This window comes from Oncorhynchus mykiss, chromosome 9, assembly GCF_057628025.1.
Source record: "Oncorhynchus mykiss isolate SJ-2025 chromosome 9, ASM5762802v1, whole genome shotgun sequence".
NCBI classification, from domain to species: Eukaryota; Metazoa; Chordata; class Actinopteri; order Salmoniformes; family Salmonidae; genus Oncorhynchus; species Oncorhynchus mykiss.
In genome coordinates this window covers 44,697,251-44,713,073 of record NC_143030.1, presented here as the reverse complement: position 1 = coordinate 44,713,073, position 15,823 = coordinate 44,697,251, and the positions used below count along the sequence as shown (strand labels likewise).

The window sequence follows — 15,823 nt, the reverse complement described above, 5'->3', positions numbered from 1 at the left end:
TATTGTTGGCTTCAGAAGATGAGGAAACACACGCTAAGGATCTAAAAATCCCTGTTAGACCACCTGCATGCCAAAGGCCATAAAGCTAGCCCTATCTTGGTCAACTGATGACACAAAATTGTATGGCTGCCATACAAGCTGCCTAAAGAGCCCACTACTATTAAAGAACTTCGCTCCTTCATGGGCTTGTGCAATTGAAATAGATGCTGAGTGGACTCCTTCGTCGAAATTGCACAATCCATTAACGACCTCCTCAAGGGAGACCCTGATTCAAAAGACTGTTGCCTTCAAAGGAAGAACAGAGGTTTTAGGCAAGCTCAAACTAGCTTTGTCATCAGTACCGGCTTTGGACATTCCGGACTCAGGCCAACCATTCACCCTCTTTGTGGCTGAAAGAAAATGGCTACATGACTTCAGTTCTGACACAAGACCATGGTGATTGTCAGAAACCTGTAGGCTACTATTCGGAGAAATTGGATGATGTGGCATTGGGATGGGGGCCCTGTCTCAGAGCTATGCAGGCTACTTACTGTGTCGATGGTGGCATCACTTGTTCTTGACCAACATCAAGTGTCCACATGCTGCTCTTTTAAAAAAAAAGATATATATATATATATAGTGGTATCCAATTGTTTGGTAGCTACTATCTTGTCTCATCGCTACAACTCCCGTACGGGCTCGGGAGAGAGGAAGGTTGAAAGTCATGCGTCCTCCGAAACACAACCCAACCAAGCCACACTGCTTCTTAACACAGCGCGCATCCAACCCTGAAGCCAGCCACACCAATGTGTCGGAGGAAACACTGTGCACCTGGCAACCTTGGTTAGCGCGCACTGCGCCCGGCCCGCCACAGGAGTCGCTGGTGCGCAATGAGACAAGGAGATCCCTACCGGCCAAGCCCTCCCTAACCCGGACGACGCTAGGCTAATTGTGCGTCGCCCCACAGGTTGCCAGGTCGCGAACCCAGAGTCTCTGGTGGCACAGCTGGCTCTGCAGTACAGCGCCCCTAACCACTGCGCCACCATGTTCATACTCTTTTGACAATTCATCGAACTGCACAGGTCACAGCCGCTCGTCAGAACAAATGGTCAACTGTATTGGAGGCTCCTAACATCATCACACAACGTGGTACACCAAGTAATCCAGGAATTCTGAAGCATCCTTCAGATACCACATTACTTGAACACGACTGTTGTCAGTTGGTTTTTGGATCAGCTCTCTGATGAGTTTATAAAGAGTCATCCGTTGGAAAACCCTGAGCTTATCTTATACACAGACGGTTCAAGCAATGTGTGTGTGTGTGGGGGGGGGGGGGGGGGGGGGTGAGGAAGGCAGGCTGGCTGGGCATTTACTACAATGGACAATGTGATAGTAACAGGCACGTTACCTGCAGGAACATCAGCACAGGTGATGGAATTGGTGGCTTTGACAGAAGCATGTAAACAGGCTGAAGGAAAAACAGCCAACATTTACACAGACTCAAGATATGCTTTTGGTGTTACCCATGATTTTGGAAAAATATGGAAAAACAGAGGATTCATGACATCACTGGGAGCTCCTGTGAAGAATGGACCAGAGGTGATGGCTCTACTGAATGCTCTCCAGTTACCTGGACAAGTTGCAATTTTGAAAATGAAAGCACATGGAAAAATCTTTACAGATGACAGTAAAGGTAATGATTTGGCTGACAGAGCTGCTAAGGCGGCTGCAAAGAGAACACCTCTGTCACCTAAACTGATGAGGAGATACACCTTGGATACGTTGCAACACATTAGAGATATGCAAAGCAGTGCACCAAAAGATGAAGTGTGGGAATGGATGGCTGCAGGATGCAAACTCAGTCAAGAAGGGGTGTGGAAATACAACCTGAGATGTGTAGCGCCAAATGCACTCTTACCGTACTTGGTGACACAGATCCACTCTTTGGGATACATTGGTGTGGACAAGATAGTTTATCGTTTTGTGGGCAAATGGTGGAATCCTGATGTGCGGAAAGAGGCTGAGGCTGTTGTAGCGAATTACAACATTTGTATGGAAAATAACACCAAAGGACGAGTGGAAGTACAAACACGACGAGCGCCTGCCCCACCAGGACCCTTCAGACATCAACAGCTGGATTATATCACACTGCCCAAATGTAAAAGACATGAAGATATGCTGGTCCTTGTTGATAGTTTCTCACGATGGCTTGAAACCTACTCTATGCTAAGAAATGCACTGCACAACACACAGCTAAAATTCTAATTTGAGAAATAATTCCCAACCGGGAACAATTAGATTCCGTCCAAGGCACTCATTTCACAGGAAAGGTTTGTCAGGAGGTAGCTCGTCTTCTGAACATAGACTGGCATCTACACTGCCTTATCATCCTCAATCGAGTGGACTGGTAGAACACACAAATTGGGTTTCGAAAGAGAGACTTTCAAAGATGCATCAAGAAGGGATGGCATGACCACATGCATTGCCTACGGTATTATGTAGTATACGGGCAACACATAACAAAGCCACAGGGTTGAGTCCGTTTGACGTCGTCACAGTTCGACTCATGTCACTACCAGGCACGTTAGGCTTGAGAAAGCAGGCGTTCACTTTATGAGTGACACAATGCTTAACTATTGCATACAACTCTCTAATGCAGTAAGGGAAGCAGACAGACAAGTAAAAGAGGCGTGGGGAATAACTCCCGAAGGGGGACATGACGTAGTACCAGGACAGTGGGTGATGGTAAAGGAATATGTGACAGACGCATTAGGGCCAAAATGGGAAGGTCCTTATCAAGTTTGGCTTCTAACGAGGTCAGCAGTAAAAGTCCAGGGAAAATCACGATGGATACATGTCACTCATTGCAAGGTTGTCCATTGTGATGACAAAGCTGAGCCTGGAGAATAAAGAACTGATTGATTAGCAATCGGGGGCCAATCCCGGGTGAAGAAGCATAGTAAGATGATCAGAACCTGATGAGCTTCTATGTTGTATACCGCAGTCGTCATATTAGGGATGTCTAGGTGAAATGTCCAACGTTATCCTGATAATTGGGACATGCTTACTTAGGGAAATCTATGTGAAATATCAATTTCTCTTGAAACCAGGGCATGTTACTTTCACTTTTTCTTTCCTTTGTTACAGGTTATGAGAATCTATCGTCTGAGGCTGCAGCAATATCCTTCGATTCAAGGACTGTACCTGAAACAATACAAGATCACCAGTGAAGTGCAACCAGTGGAACGGAAGAAGAATTCCTCACTACTGGCAGACTGTCAGAACATACTTTCTAATAGTTATCTATGTGGGACTGATACCAGTGTGGAAGAACTGGTAACTTTTAAAGGACTTGGTATTATATTATAATATTATAATAGAGGACAACTGAAATGATATTATTTCAGTGTTGATAAGGGAAGGGCAGGTTAAATAAAAACATGACAGCCAGACAAGCCAGTGTATGAATCAAACGGATTTGCATATGAATGGAGTGGAAATTAGCTGACTTCGTGATCTGTAGGGTTAGTAACTTTAATGTGTCAAATTAGTTTACACATTCTTTGCCATTTCTGAAACGTAGAAATGTTTATGACATGGACTTCATGTTGTAATGTTAACAAGGTACCCAAAAGTAGTTTGAATTCATGTTTTTGTTTTATTAGCTTAACAAAACTTGTTTAAACAGCGAAACTGTCGCAGAAATCAGCCTGGATTGCATAGCGATGATGAAAAGAACGTAATTTAGGCTGTAATGATCTCCAAAAGATCCATCCTTTACAAAAATTACACTGATTGGCCCAAAGAGGGGCGCTACATCATTCGTGGGGGACAACATGTTTACTGTTGCCTTGTTTAATTGTTGTTGTTTTGCTAATTAGATGTAGTAGCAGCTCTAGCTGTAGGCCTACAAGCCTAACATATTGTTTTTCCGCTTTAGGCCTTCATGTTTAAAAACTATAGAAAGTGATAGGACTCAAATGACTGCATTGGTGTATTTTAACCGTGAGGGCCCTGAGAGGGAGCCCCATTAGGCCCATGGGCTTTTGTCTTAACTAGTCCATTATCATTCACACTGTCACAGTCCACGGGCCCATTTTAAGGACACCCAAGATTCACATAATTTGATGGTTCAATGTACTTATGATAGCATCAGTGTCAAAAAAAAGTGGCAAGCCCATCTACTATATAAATGGTTTAGGCCAGTCCACGACCACCACCTTACACGCTGTGGGTTTCATGGGCTATCATGGTGTGTAGTACCTAGTATGACCACAGCATGTCGCTAGGATTTTTTTTATTATATCAAAAGAGTGGAGCTAATCAATTTTGCATGTTGCAGTTGAATAAACTACTATACACAGAATGATGCATTATACACAGATGCTTAAAGTCCAGACCTAATGAAGATGTCTACACAGAGTTTAGAAAACGTAGGCTTTGTTTGAGGACTGCACTATGGGGATGTGGCGGAGATGTTAGCTGTACTACTACGCATGCGTGTGAGTGTGTTACACGGTGGGATCAGTGAAATACAGACGTAAGACGTTTTGTTTTCCTTTTTGACTATGCCTTTTACTAATAGCTATATTATTATTTCCCATGTATAATTCGATTAAATAGTGGTGTATGGCATATGGCACTCTCTCTATACATAGATTGAGAAATTAGGAAGTGGTTGTAACAATCCCCAGCATGCATTTTGCGCGGAGTTATAGGCTACTAAATGTTTAAATACAATAATAATACTGCAACATGTTTCCACTACAAATGTGGGATTATTTTCATTTCAATGTAATAAAACTGTGATTTGCGGAATTTACAGTTTGGGTGATATTGCCTTATAAAACGTCATCGGGACTTGTAATGAATTGAACGTGTTGCGAGCCGGTTCTTTCAGTCTGCAGTACACTCTGGTTTCTCTTCAGATCGCATAAATCTTTCGCCTTTTACTAAAGATTTCCGTGGGGAGGAACATTATGAGTATCAACCAATTTTTTGATGCCCGGCCTCACGGCTGGGCTTCCTACTCTTGTGAAATAAAAGTTGAGGAAGTTTGCTATAGAGATCTACAATCAGTCTGCTTAATCAAGTTGTAACTAGTGACGGGAAGTTGGACTGTTTGCACTTACTCTCATCTTTTCTGTTCGTTTGTTCAAAATGTAAAAAAATTGGATTTATTTTCTTCATTTTAGTCAGCAATACCCGGAGCATTCAGGACCCCTACCGGCGAACAATGAAACTCGAAAGAGTCATGATTTTACGATGGGGTAGGACTAGATTTAATGTTCAGCCTGAGGTCCTGAATGCTCTGGAGCAGGTTTTCAACAAGGATCTCTACTTTTTTCTCTGTTCATCTTTACATTGATCCTGACTAGTCTCCCAGTCCCTGCCACTGAAAAACATCCCCACAGCATGATGCTGCCACCACCATGCTTCATCGTAGGGATGGTACCAGGTTTCCTCCAGACTTGACGCTTGGCATTGAGGCCAAAGATTTCCATCTTGATTTCAACAGACCATGGTCTCATGGTCTGAGAGTCCTTCAGGTTCCTTTTGGCAAACTCCATTTCTGTATGGACCTCGCTATGTGCACAGGGGCATTGTCATGCTGAAACAGGAAAGGGTCTTCCCCAAACTGTTGCCACAAAGTTGGAAGCACAGAATTGTCTAGAAGGTGGAACATCATTGGAACTAAGTGGCCTAGGACGGACCATCAAAAACAGCCCCAGACCCTTATTCCTCCTCCACCAAACTTTACTTGGCACTATGCATTGAGGCAGGTAGAGTTCTCCTGGCATCCGCCTAACCCAGATTTGTCAGTTGGACAACCAGATGGTCATGCATGATTCATCACTCCAGCTAATGCGTTTCCAGATAATGCGTTACACCACTCCAGCCGCCGCTTATCATTGTACATGGTGATCTTAGGCTTCTGTGCAGCTGCTCGGTCATGGAAACCCATTTCATTAAGCTCATGATGAACAGTTGCAACCGAGGACAGACAATTTTTACGAGCTACGCGCTTCAGCACTCGGCGGTCCCATTCTGTGAGCTTGTGTGGACTACCGCTTCGTGGCTGACCTGTTGTTACCACTAGATGTTTCCACTTCACAATAACAGCACTGACAGTTGACTGGGGCAGCTCTAGCAGGGCAGAAATTTGATGAATTGACTTGTTGGAAAGGTGGCATCCTATGACTGTGCCAAGTTGATAGGCACTTAGCTCTTCAGTAAGGCCATTCTACTGCCAAAGTTTTGTCTATGGAGATTGCATGGCTGTGTGCTCAATTTTATACACGTGTCAGCAATGGGTGTGGCTGAAATAGGAAGTGGTTGTAATAATCCCCAGCATGCATTTCGTACGGAATTTTAGGCTACTAAATGTTTAAATATAATAATAATACTGCAACATGTTTCCACTACGAATGTGGGATTATTTTAATTTCAATGTAATAAAACTGTGATTTGCCAACTTTACAGTTTGGGTGATATTGATATATATAACGTCACCGGGACTTGTAATGAATTGAACGTGTTGCGAGCCGGTTCTTTCAGTCTGCAGTACACTCTGGTTTCTCTTCAGATCGCATAAATCTTTCGCCTTTTACTAAAGATTTCCGTGGGGAGGAACATTATGAGTATTAACTAATTTTTTGATGCTCGGCCTCACGGCTGGGCTTCCTACTCTTGTGAAATAAAAGTTGACGAAGTTTTGTGAGAAGGCTTGCAGGTAGTAGCTACAGGTAGTCTGCTTAATCAAGTTGTAACTAGTGACGGAAAGTTGGACTATTTTATTCGTACTTACTCTGATCTTTTCTGTTCGTTTGTTCAAAATTCAAATATTTCGACTCATTTCGTTCACTTTAGTCAGCAATGCCCAGAGCATTCAGGACCCCTACCAGCGAACGATAAACTGAAAACTCGAAAGAGTCATGATTTTACGAGCCTCCCGTTCACATGTCGTTAACAGTACCCAAATTATTTCCTACCCAGCCTGAGACTACATATAGATCAGCCAAAAGGCAGGGCTTATTGGAGCTGTCATTTGTGACTGATACTTGTAAACGTCTGCTTTAAACTATGTAGATGTGTTGATTGATAGGCATACAAATAAGATTATGTTTTGATACATTTGAAACGAGGTTTAGCGTGGCTGCTAAGGGTATGGTATAAATAGCCAAATCCACAAATTTGAAGGGGTGTCCACATACCTTTGTATATGTATAGTGTATGTGAACCATATGCATCAAAGGTTTTATTGTATAGTCTATTGGCTTTCCTGTGACTTTGCTGGCAGATTTTCACATGCCATTTGAACATTCAGGTTCAAGTGAAACTAATCCAATCGGGTTTCAGTTGTAACAATAGAAGAGAAGCACGGAGAGGCAAGAGATAGCCAGACTTGTAAATTGGCCTAAGGAACTGAAGTTTATGTTGGAGAAACGCCATCAGTGCGTGCTCTGTAAGCAATACAGCTGTTGAAGGCATGGCAAGAGCGTGGTGAGCAGATAGATATGGTTATGGACAGCGAGGAAGAAGGAGAAGAGCTGAGTGTAGAGGGAAGAAGTGTGTTGAGGAAGAATGGCATCAAGTACAACCCGTATTCTGCTAGCTTTGATGGCTCAGAAATTTAACCTGAGGAGAGTGAGGATGAATTACCTACCTGCTTTGGCAGGTTTGGTGAAGACCTCTGTCCAAGCTTTGCCCTGATGGTCATGCAAAGGATGATTCGGGCACAGTGGGATCGACATTTTTGAAGAAAGTGGATCCCTGCCTTTTGGCTGATCTATATGTAGTCTCAGGCTGGGTAGGAAATAATTTGGGTACTGTTAAATTGGTGAAGGTAACTCAAAGTGGACTTGTGAGGATTTTCTGTGTTTCTTCAGTCCAGAGGGAGCGGGCACTTCATGTCACATGACTAGTGAAACGAGACCTGTGACTTGCTTTGCTCTCCAGAGCAGGGTCTGTCCTTTTAAGCAGATTATTTACCCGATAAAGTCATGTTATGATATGTCAGTTATCCAGTGAGAGCTTTTGTGCCGAACCCACTGAGGTGTTTCAGATGCCAAGCTTATGGTCATATCGCAGCAGTGTGTAGGAAGGAGATTTGGAGATGTAAGAAGTGTGAAGGAGGGCATGGGACAAAGGAGCGTGTATATCTGACATTTTATTAGATATAAGGAGTAGACATGCTCCATATACGCATTTCCTTAATTTCATATATGGAGCTAGGATATTCTCCATAGTTGGACAGTTTTTACATGCATTTTTTTTACGATAAAAAATAGTGTCATACAATTAAGTGTAGGGTTAGTTGTTGGTGCAAATTTAGGTAGGTAGCGGCATGCAAAAACAAAATGTGTGAACGACATGATACTGAAGAAGTAGAAGAAGGGGATGAGGAAGAAGAAGAGGAAAGTCAAAGGACTAAAATTAACGAGTCTCTCAAAAAAAACAAATAATGTTTCTCGATTTAGAAAAAAAGAAAAGAAAGAGTAGTTCAAAAATAACGACATAAATAAATATGGTTCGCGAACTGCACATCACTAGTTGTCAACATCAGAGCCATGTATTTAGAACAAATACATGGCTCTGGTCCCCATCACTGGATCAAGATGAGTACCTGTTATGACTATTTTGTAGACAAAAGCTGAACTGATAAGGCCTACCTGTTTAGGTTAGGCATATGAGTCCTGAGTTATAGTAGACACACTACAAAAATAAAGTACATTATTTCTAATTGTGAATTGATTTCATGTTTACACAATGGTCAGTCATTCAAGTTTACTATGACGGCATCAGAGTTATATAGGTTTTGAAAGGATGCATATCAAGAAAGACAATAAATGGGATAAGCCTGCACTTGGCTGTTGGTATTTCAATAGAACATGAATAACAAATGGCTGTACTGTAATGTTACAATCTTGCATCAATGATAGGCCTGTAATGTTACAATCTTGCATCAATGATAGGCCTGTAATGTTACAATCTTGCATCAATGATAGGCCTACGTTAGTCTGGCAAAAGCATGTGGGTCTGTGTGTCACCATAGGTTATAGGCTATTGCTCTATATAAATTCCTCAAATACACAGCACATTGTTTTGGCAATGATTATTAAAGATGGGCCCATGCAAAAAAATAACGGCATGCACTTTAGCAAGCTCCCTTTAACATGGACATCAAGGGGAAAATAAAGCTACTACAGTGACAGTGAGCAATAGCCTCCAAAATATACATTTGTTAGAATGAATAACAAACAAAAGATGTCGAAATCCTAGCTACTTACAGTAGTTACAACCATTGCCTTTTGAACCTTGCTGAAGATCTAGTTTAAGGTTTAAGGTTGTCCAGTTTTCATCACATTAAAATGACACAAACATGTTAACTTTTTAAATTCCCACCACACACATTTACGGTCTGACCTAACACATTTCTCCATCCAGCTCGGATTGCATGGCCAGCTGACCCAGTTCAACAGGCTGGGGAGGCTGCAGTATTGGGTTACACTCAATAACCTTGCCCCCTTTGAGCCTTTACAGCCCTCAAACAGCTTACAGACTCACCAGATCAGACCTAGGCCCCTACAGGTGGAAAATGATAGTGGTGCTACATTGGTAGTATAAAAATGCTGTGCCTGGTCACGTGTGTTCACTGGAACTGGGTTTGATGAATTGTGTGATTATGGTCCTGGTGACGGTGTGACCCAAGTCCTATGGTTGTGGTTGTGATCCGGTAAGGTTCAGATCTCCTGGAGCAGGTCGGCGGGGAAGAAGCCCAGCTTGCGGCCAGTGCTTACCTTCAGGTAGCCATTCACCTCCTCTCCCTTCTTCACCACGATCTGCAACACAACACAAAGAGGATGGAGGAAGGTGCTGTGGCTCCACAGAGGTACTGCAATCATTGCAGATGACCAGGCACACGCACGCACACACACACACACACACACACACACACAAACACACACACTAGCGTCATTACAGTCACTGTCCACATGCACACCTCCATCCATACTGTTCATGATCATAAAGCTGAAATCAGTTTCCTGTACAAAGAAAAACTCAACACATTATTTTCCTAGAAACATAAAGCACACCTAAATTACAGTACTTTCAAGGACGTGATAGTATTTGACTCAGGTCTGACAAACAGCGACCCATCTGTTTCTTACCTGGTCTTTTTTCAGAGTGATCTGTCCCATCTCCCTGTTTCCCACGACGGACCGTGTCACCTTGAACACCCTCTCCCCAGTTTTTATTCTAATGATGTAATTGGTGGGGAAGTAACCTGTCTTCTCACCAATCTTCCCCTGAGAATAGAAAACAGGCCTTATTTACGATGTCGACAAGACATGAGAAAGCACAGCCAATGAGCTGGTAGAGCCATTGCTAGTTTTGATCATTGTCAGCTGGCTCGATCATCTTGTCAGGAACCATTACCCTCCACCATTCTTCATTGGCGTCATCGATTATAGTGATTCGATCACCAGGACTGAAAGACACACAAAGGTTTGTAATATTTGTATGAAATTGGATTTAAAAACATTCACCAGACTGAAATATTGGACATAAAACGTCACTCATACAATGTAAGGAAATGTTTTAGGAAACTCACTGGAAGTCAAGGTCATCTTTCTCAATGGCCTTGAAGCGGTACAGAGCCAGGTAGTAATGGGACTGATTTCCCATGTTTCCCATCTCCTTCTTTTTCTGTAGCATACATAGACCGATGTTTATCTACTGGTATTGACGTACCAGACAGGGTGCTATTGTTGATGTGGACGTGGTAAGTGTATACATGACGTCAGGGCTTGTCAGGCGGTTAAAGCCCCTTACCTTGTCATCTGCTTTGTCAGCTTTGTCTCCCTTCTTATCCCCCTCGGGCTTTCCTACAAACACATCACACATATGGTCTTTGTAGAGTTTCAATACAACAATGGTGAACTCCTCAACGTTTAGACCCAGTATTACAAGCATTTTACGTAGCTCCTTGACATTCAGTGTAAGAATTTTGGGGATTTATTCTGTACTGTATGCCATTCTGTTTTGTCTGAGAAAAGGTTGACATACATACACAAAACATAAAGAACACCTGCTCTTTCCATGACATAGACAGGTGAATTCAGGTGAAAGTTATGATCCCTTATTGATGTCACTTGTTAAATCTACTTCAATCAGTGTAGATGAAGTGGAGGAGACAGGTTAAAGAAGGAGTTTCAAGCCTTGAGACAATTGAGACATGGATTGTGTATGTGTGCCATTCAGAGGGTGAATGGGCAAGACAAAAGATGGAAGTGCCTTTGAACAGGGTATGGTGGTAGGTGCCTGGCGCATCGGTTTGTGTCAAAACTTCAACACTGCTAGATTTTTTTTCACGCTCAACAGTTTCCCGTGTGTATCAAGAATGGTCCACCACCCAAAGGACATCCATCCCACTTGACACAACTGTGCAACTCAATATTAGGAAAGTGTTCTTCATTTTACATTTTTTATTGAACCTTTATTTAATGCTGATTAACAACCGCTCAGTTAGTTTACCATTCCCTTTAATGGGCTCCAATATCAAATCACATGGCACAATTTGTTTAAGTAAAACTATGTGGTTATAAATAAATACACCATATTTTTGTACAGTTGATGCAGTGGAACCATAGAGGGCACCAACTTGAATTATCACATGCGTCAATATGGACATCCTTCGTCCTCTTTCAATACCTTCTGCCTGCTCGTCTTCTTTGGGTTGTTGTGATTCCTCTTCCTCCATCATCATCATCATCATCTTGGAGGGTGAAAAATATGGTTAACATACAATTTATATTCCCTATGCAAATGTCTGTCAGTTAATGATACCGTTATTGTGACTTATCGTCATTCATTTCTCTTTTGGCTAATGTGTGCCACACTCACGTTCTTCTTGTCTTCAGACCCCTTCTTGCGCTCCTTGTTTGCCATGACAACCCCAACCCGCAGGGTGTCAAACACAGGGTCGTTACGGTTGGAGTGGGCTGGACAGGAGAACGCAGCAGAGGGAACACACAGTTCAAAATATGTTGAACACAAGTTGAACCCTTAGCTTGTCGAGATGGTTAGTATCTTACCTGCATCTGTCTGGTCACTACTGTATAGAGGGGAACTGTATGCTCGTCTGAAACCTGGGGGCTACAGGAGAGACCGCAATATGAATACGTAGAGGAATTGATGTGTTTCCGGCAACCACATGCAACATGAACTTGATCGTGATCTGACTTTATACCGATCGTGACCTAAATTATGAATAGAAAACGTCTTACAATTTTGCCAAAGCACTTCTGATACTCAACATAGGACTGGCACGAGTGGTGGATGTTGGTCTTGCAGTTTTTGCACGTTAGAGCAAACTTGTTGTTGACTGAAAGGTTGAAAATATGTACAGTAAGAAGCTAGTCAGTATGATTAAGCTTTACAGATAATATGAATAAATACAAGAGCGACTCCTGGTTCATTTTAAACTTACGGACGATCATACGAGCACAGACGTCACAGAACTTGGGCGTCTTGCAGTAGTGGTCCTTGAACTTGTGTGGTTTGTCATTCACCAATATAACAACGGGCTCAGGCTCGGGCTCCTTCTCCTCTACTTCCACCTCCTCCTCATAAACAAAGTATACCTGCAGAGAGAGAGTGGCTACGTCTCAATACTATTAGTGGTAGACAGCTTTCCTTCCTTCTCCCTAGTGACCACTGTTTGGAGAGGTAAAAATCAGTCTAGTCAAAATAATGCTTTCCTGTCATTGACAAGTCCACACGGTGGTTCTCTATAATGTGCAAATGTTTTTTTTTTTTTTGCATCAGTTAAGTAAATCAGTCAAGTAAAAGTAGCTTTTCATTTAACAAGCATTTTAAATATTATTTGACTTCGGGCGAGTATGTGGTCAATGAAAAAAAAGCTCTAGGTTTAGCCCATAGTGTCACCTAACTACAGAATAGAAATAGGGAACGGGGAACCCTCACATATATTACACTAATGAGCGTCCTAGCTGGCTGTAATTTTCATCTGTTTGGGGGATGGTGTTGCCAACGGTGGCAGATTGATGTGCCACTCACAGTATTGTCTTCCTCTTTTACAATATTGTCAGGAGTTGTGGGGTTGTCGTGGATATCCACCGAATGTTTATCTTCCAGTCTAACACAGACAAACAAACAGAGAACATTAAGCAACATCGAGCGACAAGGACACCTGAAATGTATTTGAGAGTGAACATTGCAGAAGAATTGTTATGGTGGCTGAGCATTTGAATTTGACCAAGTTTAACATGATTATTGCAATGAAAAATATAATTCCTAAAGATTTCCCATATTATGTTCATTAGAACCAGGGGTAACTGTTTAAAAGGACTATCCACATTCTGTACATAGTGTATTGAGTTCAGCAACATGAGAGTAGACTCACTGGTCATATTGGGCCATGGTGTGATGTGTGAGCTCTCACGCTCGTCCTGCAGTGCTACGCACCTGAGACATGAAACAGTTTAGGGAACAGAAACACTGGCTTTCAATATCACCTTCAATCTGAGAACCATTTGAACGGAACACTTGACTACTTTGGTCTAGTCTGTGGGAGTTTTAAAATGATTTACAGAACAGCTAGGTATGGGCAGGATGATTTACCCACACACACAGGCATACATGGACATACACATACACCCCCCCCTTGGGGAAGGGTAACTCAATCTCATCATAGCTAAATTTGGGCATGAGCTGAGAAGTTCTGGGGAAAAGTACAACGATATAAGGCCAGAAGTCTTCGCGAATATTTCCCTTCTCAATTAAAACTTAAACAATTTTCTATCTAACTAATAGCTGACCGAACAATTAAATATATGATGTCGAGTTAGAAAAGAACTGAACAGACCACACGCTAAAAACAGAGGAATGCAATATAGTTGAAATTGAGACATACTTGGTCCCACTGGTTGCTAGTCCAGTCAATGAAGAAATTGAATCTGGTATGTGGATGAATGTCAAAGGCTTTCTTCACCAGTTTGGATTCAGAGATATTCCTTTCGTGTGTGATGAGCAACCTGTCACACCGGAGACCTCCGAAACACTTCTAACTCTTGATTGGTACTTCCCTTTTGAGCTATTCTTTATGCATGTCATTTCCTAGCAGTGATCCAATGGTTAGTGGTTAGAGCAGAGGGGTGAGTGAGTAAGGGACTGTGAGGGCAGGTGTCATTGTGAGTGAGTGAGACAGCTGGGTAACTTTCAGGGCACCGATGACGAGGGGAAATCAGACCCCGCTCACAACCTTAGAGGGCAGGCCAAGACACACACAGCCTACTGTTGGCTTACTGTACAAACTGCAGGCATCATCAGAATTTCTGTAGTTTCTTGCATTTTCAATACACTGTGAACACCACATTATACTATTCCATATAAAACCTTTAACAGTTTAAATCCTTATTGAATAGGAAAGAAATTCTAAAACAGAAAGAAAAATGTGTAGTTTTTATGTAAGAGGATCAAAATAATAGAATTTGAAAATGTATTCATATTGTGGAAGACTGATATGGGAGTAGTCAGAGGTGAATCCATAGATGAAAACATGAGATTTTACAAAGGCCTATTTTTGTCCCCAGCACTGTTGAACAACAAACTGGCTCTTTATTGTATTTTTTGCGTCGGCTACCACAGAGATTGCGCGAGGCAAGAGGTTTTACTCCGCTCAAAATCTGTCCATGAAAATAAGGGGACTTATTATATGGTGGTCAACGAGTGTCGAATTTGGTCCACAAAAAAAATAATTTCTAATTTGCTACGTGTGGCTAATTTGATCAAATAAAAGTTTCGTAATGTTTAGGTTGTTACAATGCACCGATATAAGTGGATGCACGTGGCATTTCGACATACTTTGAAAAAACTACCTAATATTGAGTTGTGTTTATTGTCATATAGATAGATAGAGGACTCATCATGCATCTAACCTGTTTGAGCATGAACATTGCCACGGAGGGCTTCCACCATTTTAAAGTAGTCAACTGGGTGGGGATTCCTATGAGTTTGGAGCAATCAGTCAATGAGGAAGAAGAAAATGCACTACTTTAAATGGAGATGGCATTGGCACTGCCCGTGCTGTCACAGACGCTATAATAGCACAGATACAAAGATGAGTCCTCTATTTCAGTGGTTCCCAAACTGTGGGTCGGGACTCACTTGTGGGTTGTGGCAGGGGTCCAGGTGGGTCGTGGGATTACATTTTTGGTAATAAAAAAACAAAAATTTTAGGGATGGAAAAACGCTTTCAGTGTAAACTTCAACAACTAAAACCGAATAGAAATAGCTTAGAATCTTTAAATACTTACAATCATCAAAACAAAAACTAGACAATCAGGCCCCTATTGACTTTGTTATAATAAGAGCATAGCATTAGCCATATGGACAAATGCATTGCAGAAAAATGTGCTATAAAACGGCAACATTTTATTTCAGCTCCATTACAAAATGTGTAGATTTGCAGGAAATTAGCTTTAAAACGGTAACATTTTCGCTCTGCTGCCAAGGTTGTATTTTTTACTTATTGTATGGTCTGTGTATGTTTTTTTCACCGCCCAACCCATATGGTTGGTCAGGACACAAAAGACACCGCAATTGGTGAATCACGAAGCAATAAAGTTTGGCAAACCCCGGGTCTATTTATCTCCATGGCTTGTTGTTGACACGTGTATCTGCCCTCTCATTGGCTGGAATGGTTCCACCCGATGTCGCTTCCTCACGCCTGCCTTCCATCTTTGAGGTCATGTATTTCCATTGTTAGAGCGGTCACTTGACTATCTTGTCAACATAGCACACAATCTTTGACTACCAC

General features: G+C 42.1%; 1 protein-coding gene and 2 non-coding genes across 3 annotated transcripts; 2 read left to right on the top strand and 1 right to left on the bottom strand.

Annotated features, from left to right (window-relative positions):
* Positions 1-4,887: 4,887 nt before the first annotated feature.
* Positions 4,888-5,003, top strand: LOC118966201 (U5 spliceosomal RNA). The gene has a single exon (XR_005053467.2). It is a non-coding gene; the product is annotated as a U5 spliceosomal RNA (small nuclear RNA).
* A 1,542-nt stretch (positions 5,004-6,545) lies between these two features.
* On the top strand, positions 6,546-6,661 carry LOC118966202 (U5 spliceosomal RNA). Its single transcript, XR_005053468.1, has one exon. It is a non-coding gene; the product is annotated as a U5 spliceosomal RNA (small nuclear RNA).
* A 1,468-nt stretch (positions 6,662-8,129) lies between these two features.
* LOC110532048 (SH3 and cysteine-rich domain-containing protein 3) lies at positions 8,130-15,822 on the bottom strand. Its single transcript, XM_021615647.3, has 13 exons — positions 13,919-15,822; positions 13,409-13,470; positions 13,063-13,141; positions 12,473-12,626; positions 12,270-12,367; positions 12,078-12,138; positions 11,887-11,984; positions 11,695-11,758; positions 10,816-10,868; positions 10,595-10,689; positions 10,420-10,471; positions 10,152-10,289; positions 8,130-9,821 (listed from the first exon to the last, which is right to left on the bottom strand). Exons 2-13 carry the CDS (start codon positions 13,423-13,425, stop codon positions 9,723-9,725), a joined length of 1,008 nt encoding a protein of 335 aa, XP_021471322.1. The 5' UTR covers positions 13,426-13,470; positions 13,919-15,822; the 3' UTR covers positions 8,130-9,722.
* Between the last annotated feature and the right edge of the window lies 1 nt (position 15,823).

What these genes read in the sequence shown, in the direction of transcription:
- LOC110532048 (XM_021615647.3), bottom strand. An exon ending in TAAAAGAGGAAGACAATACT is followed by an intron (nt 12,627 to 13,062) that starts GTGAGTGGCACA and finishes CTCTCTCTGCAG; the next exon opens with GTATACTTTGTTTATGAGGA. An exon ending in TAGTGACCAGACAGATGCAG is followed by an intron (nt 11,985 to 12,077) that starts GTAAGATACTAA and finishes TCTCCTGTCCAG; the next exon opens with CCCACTCCAACCGTAACGAC.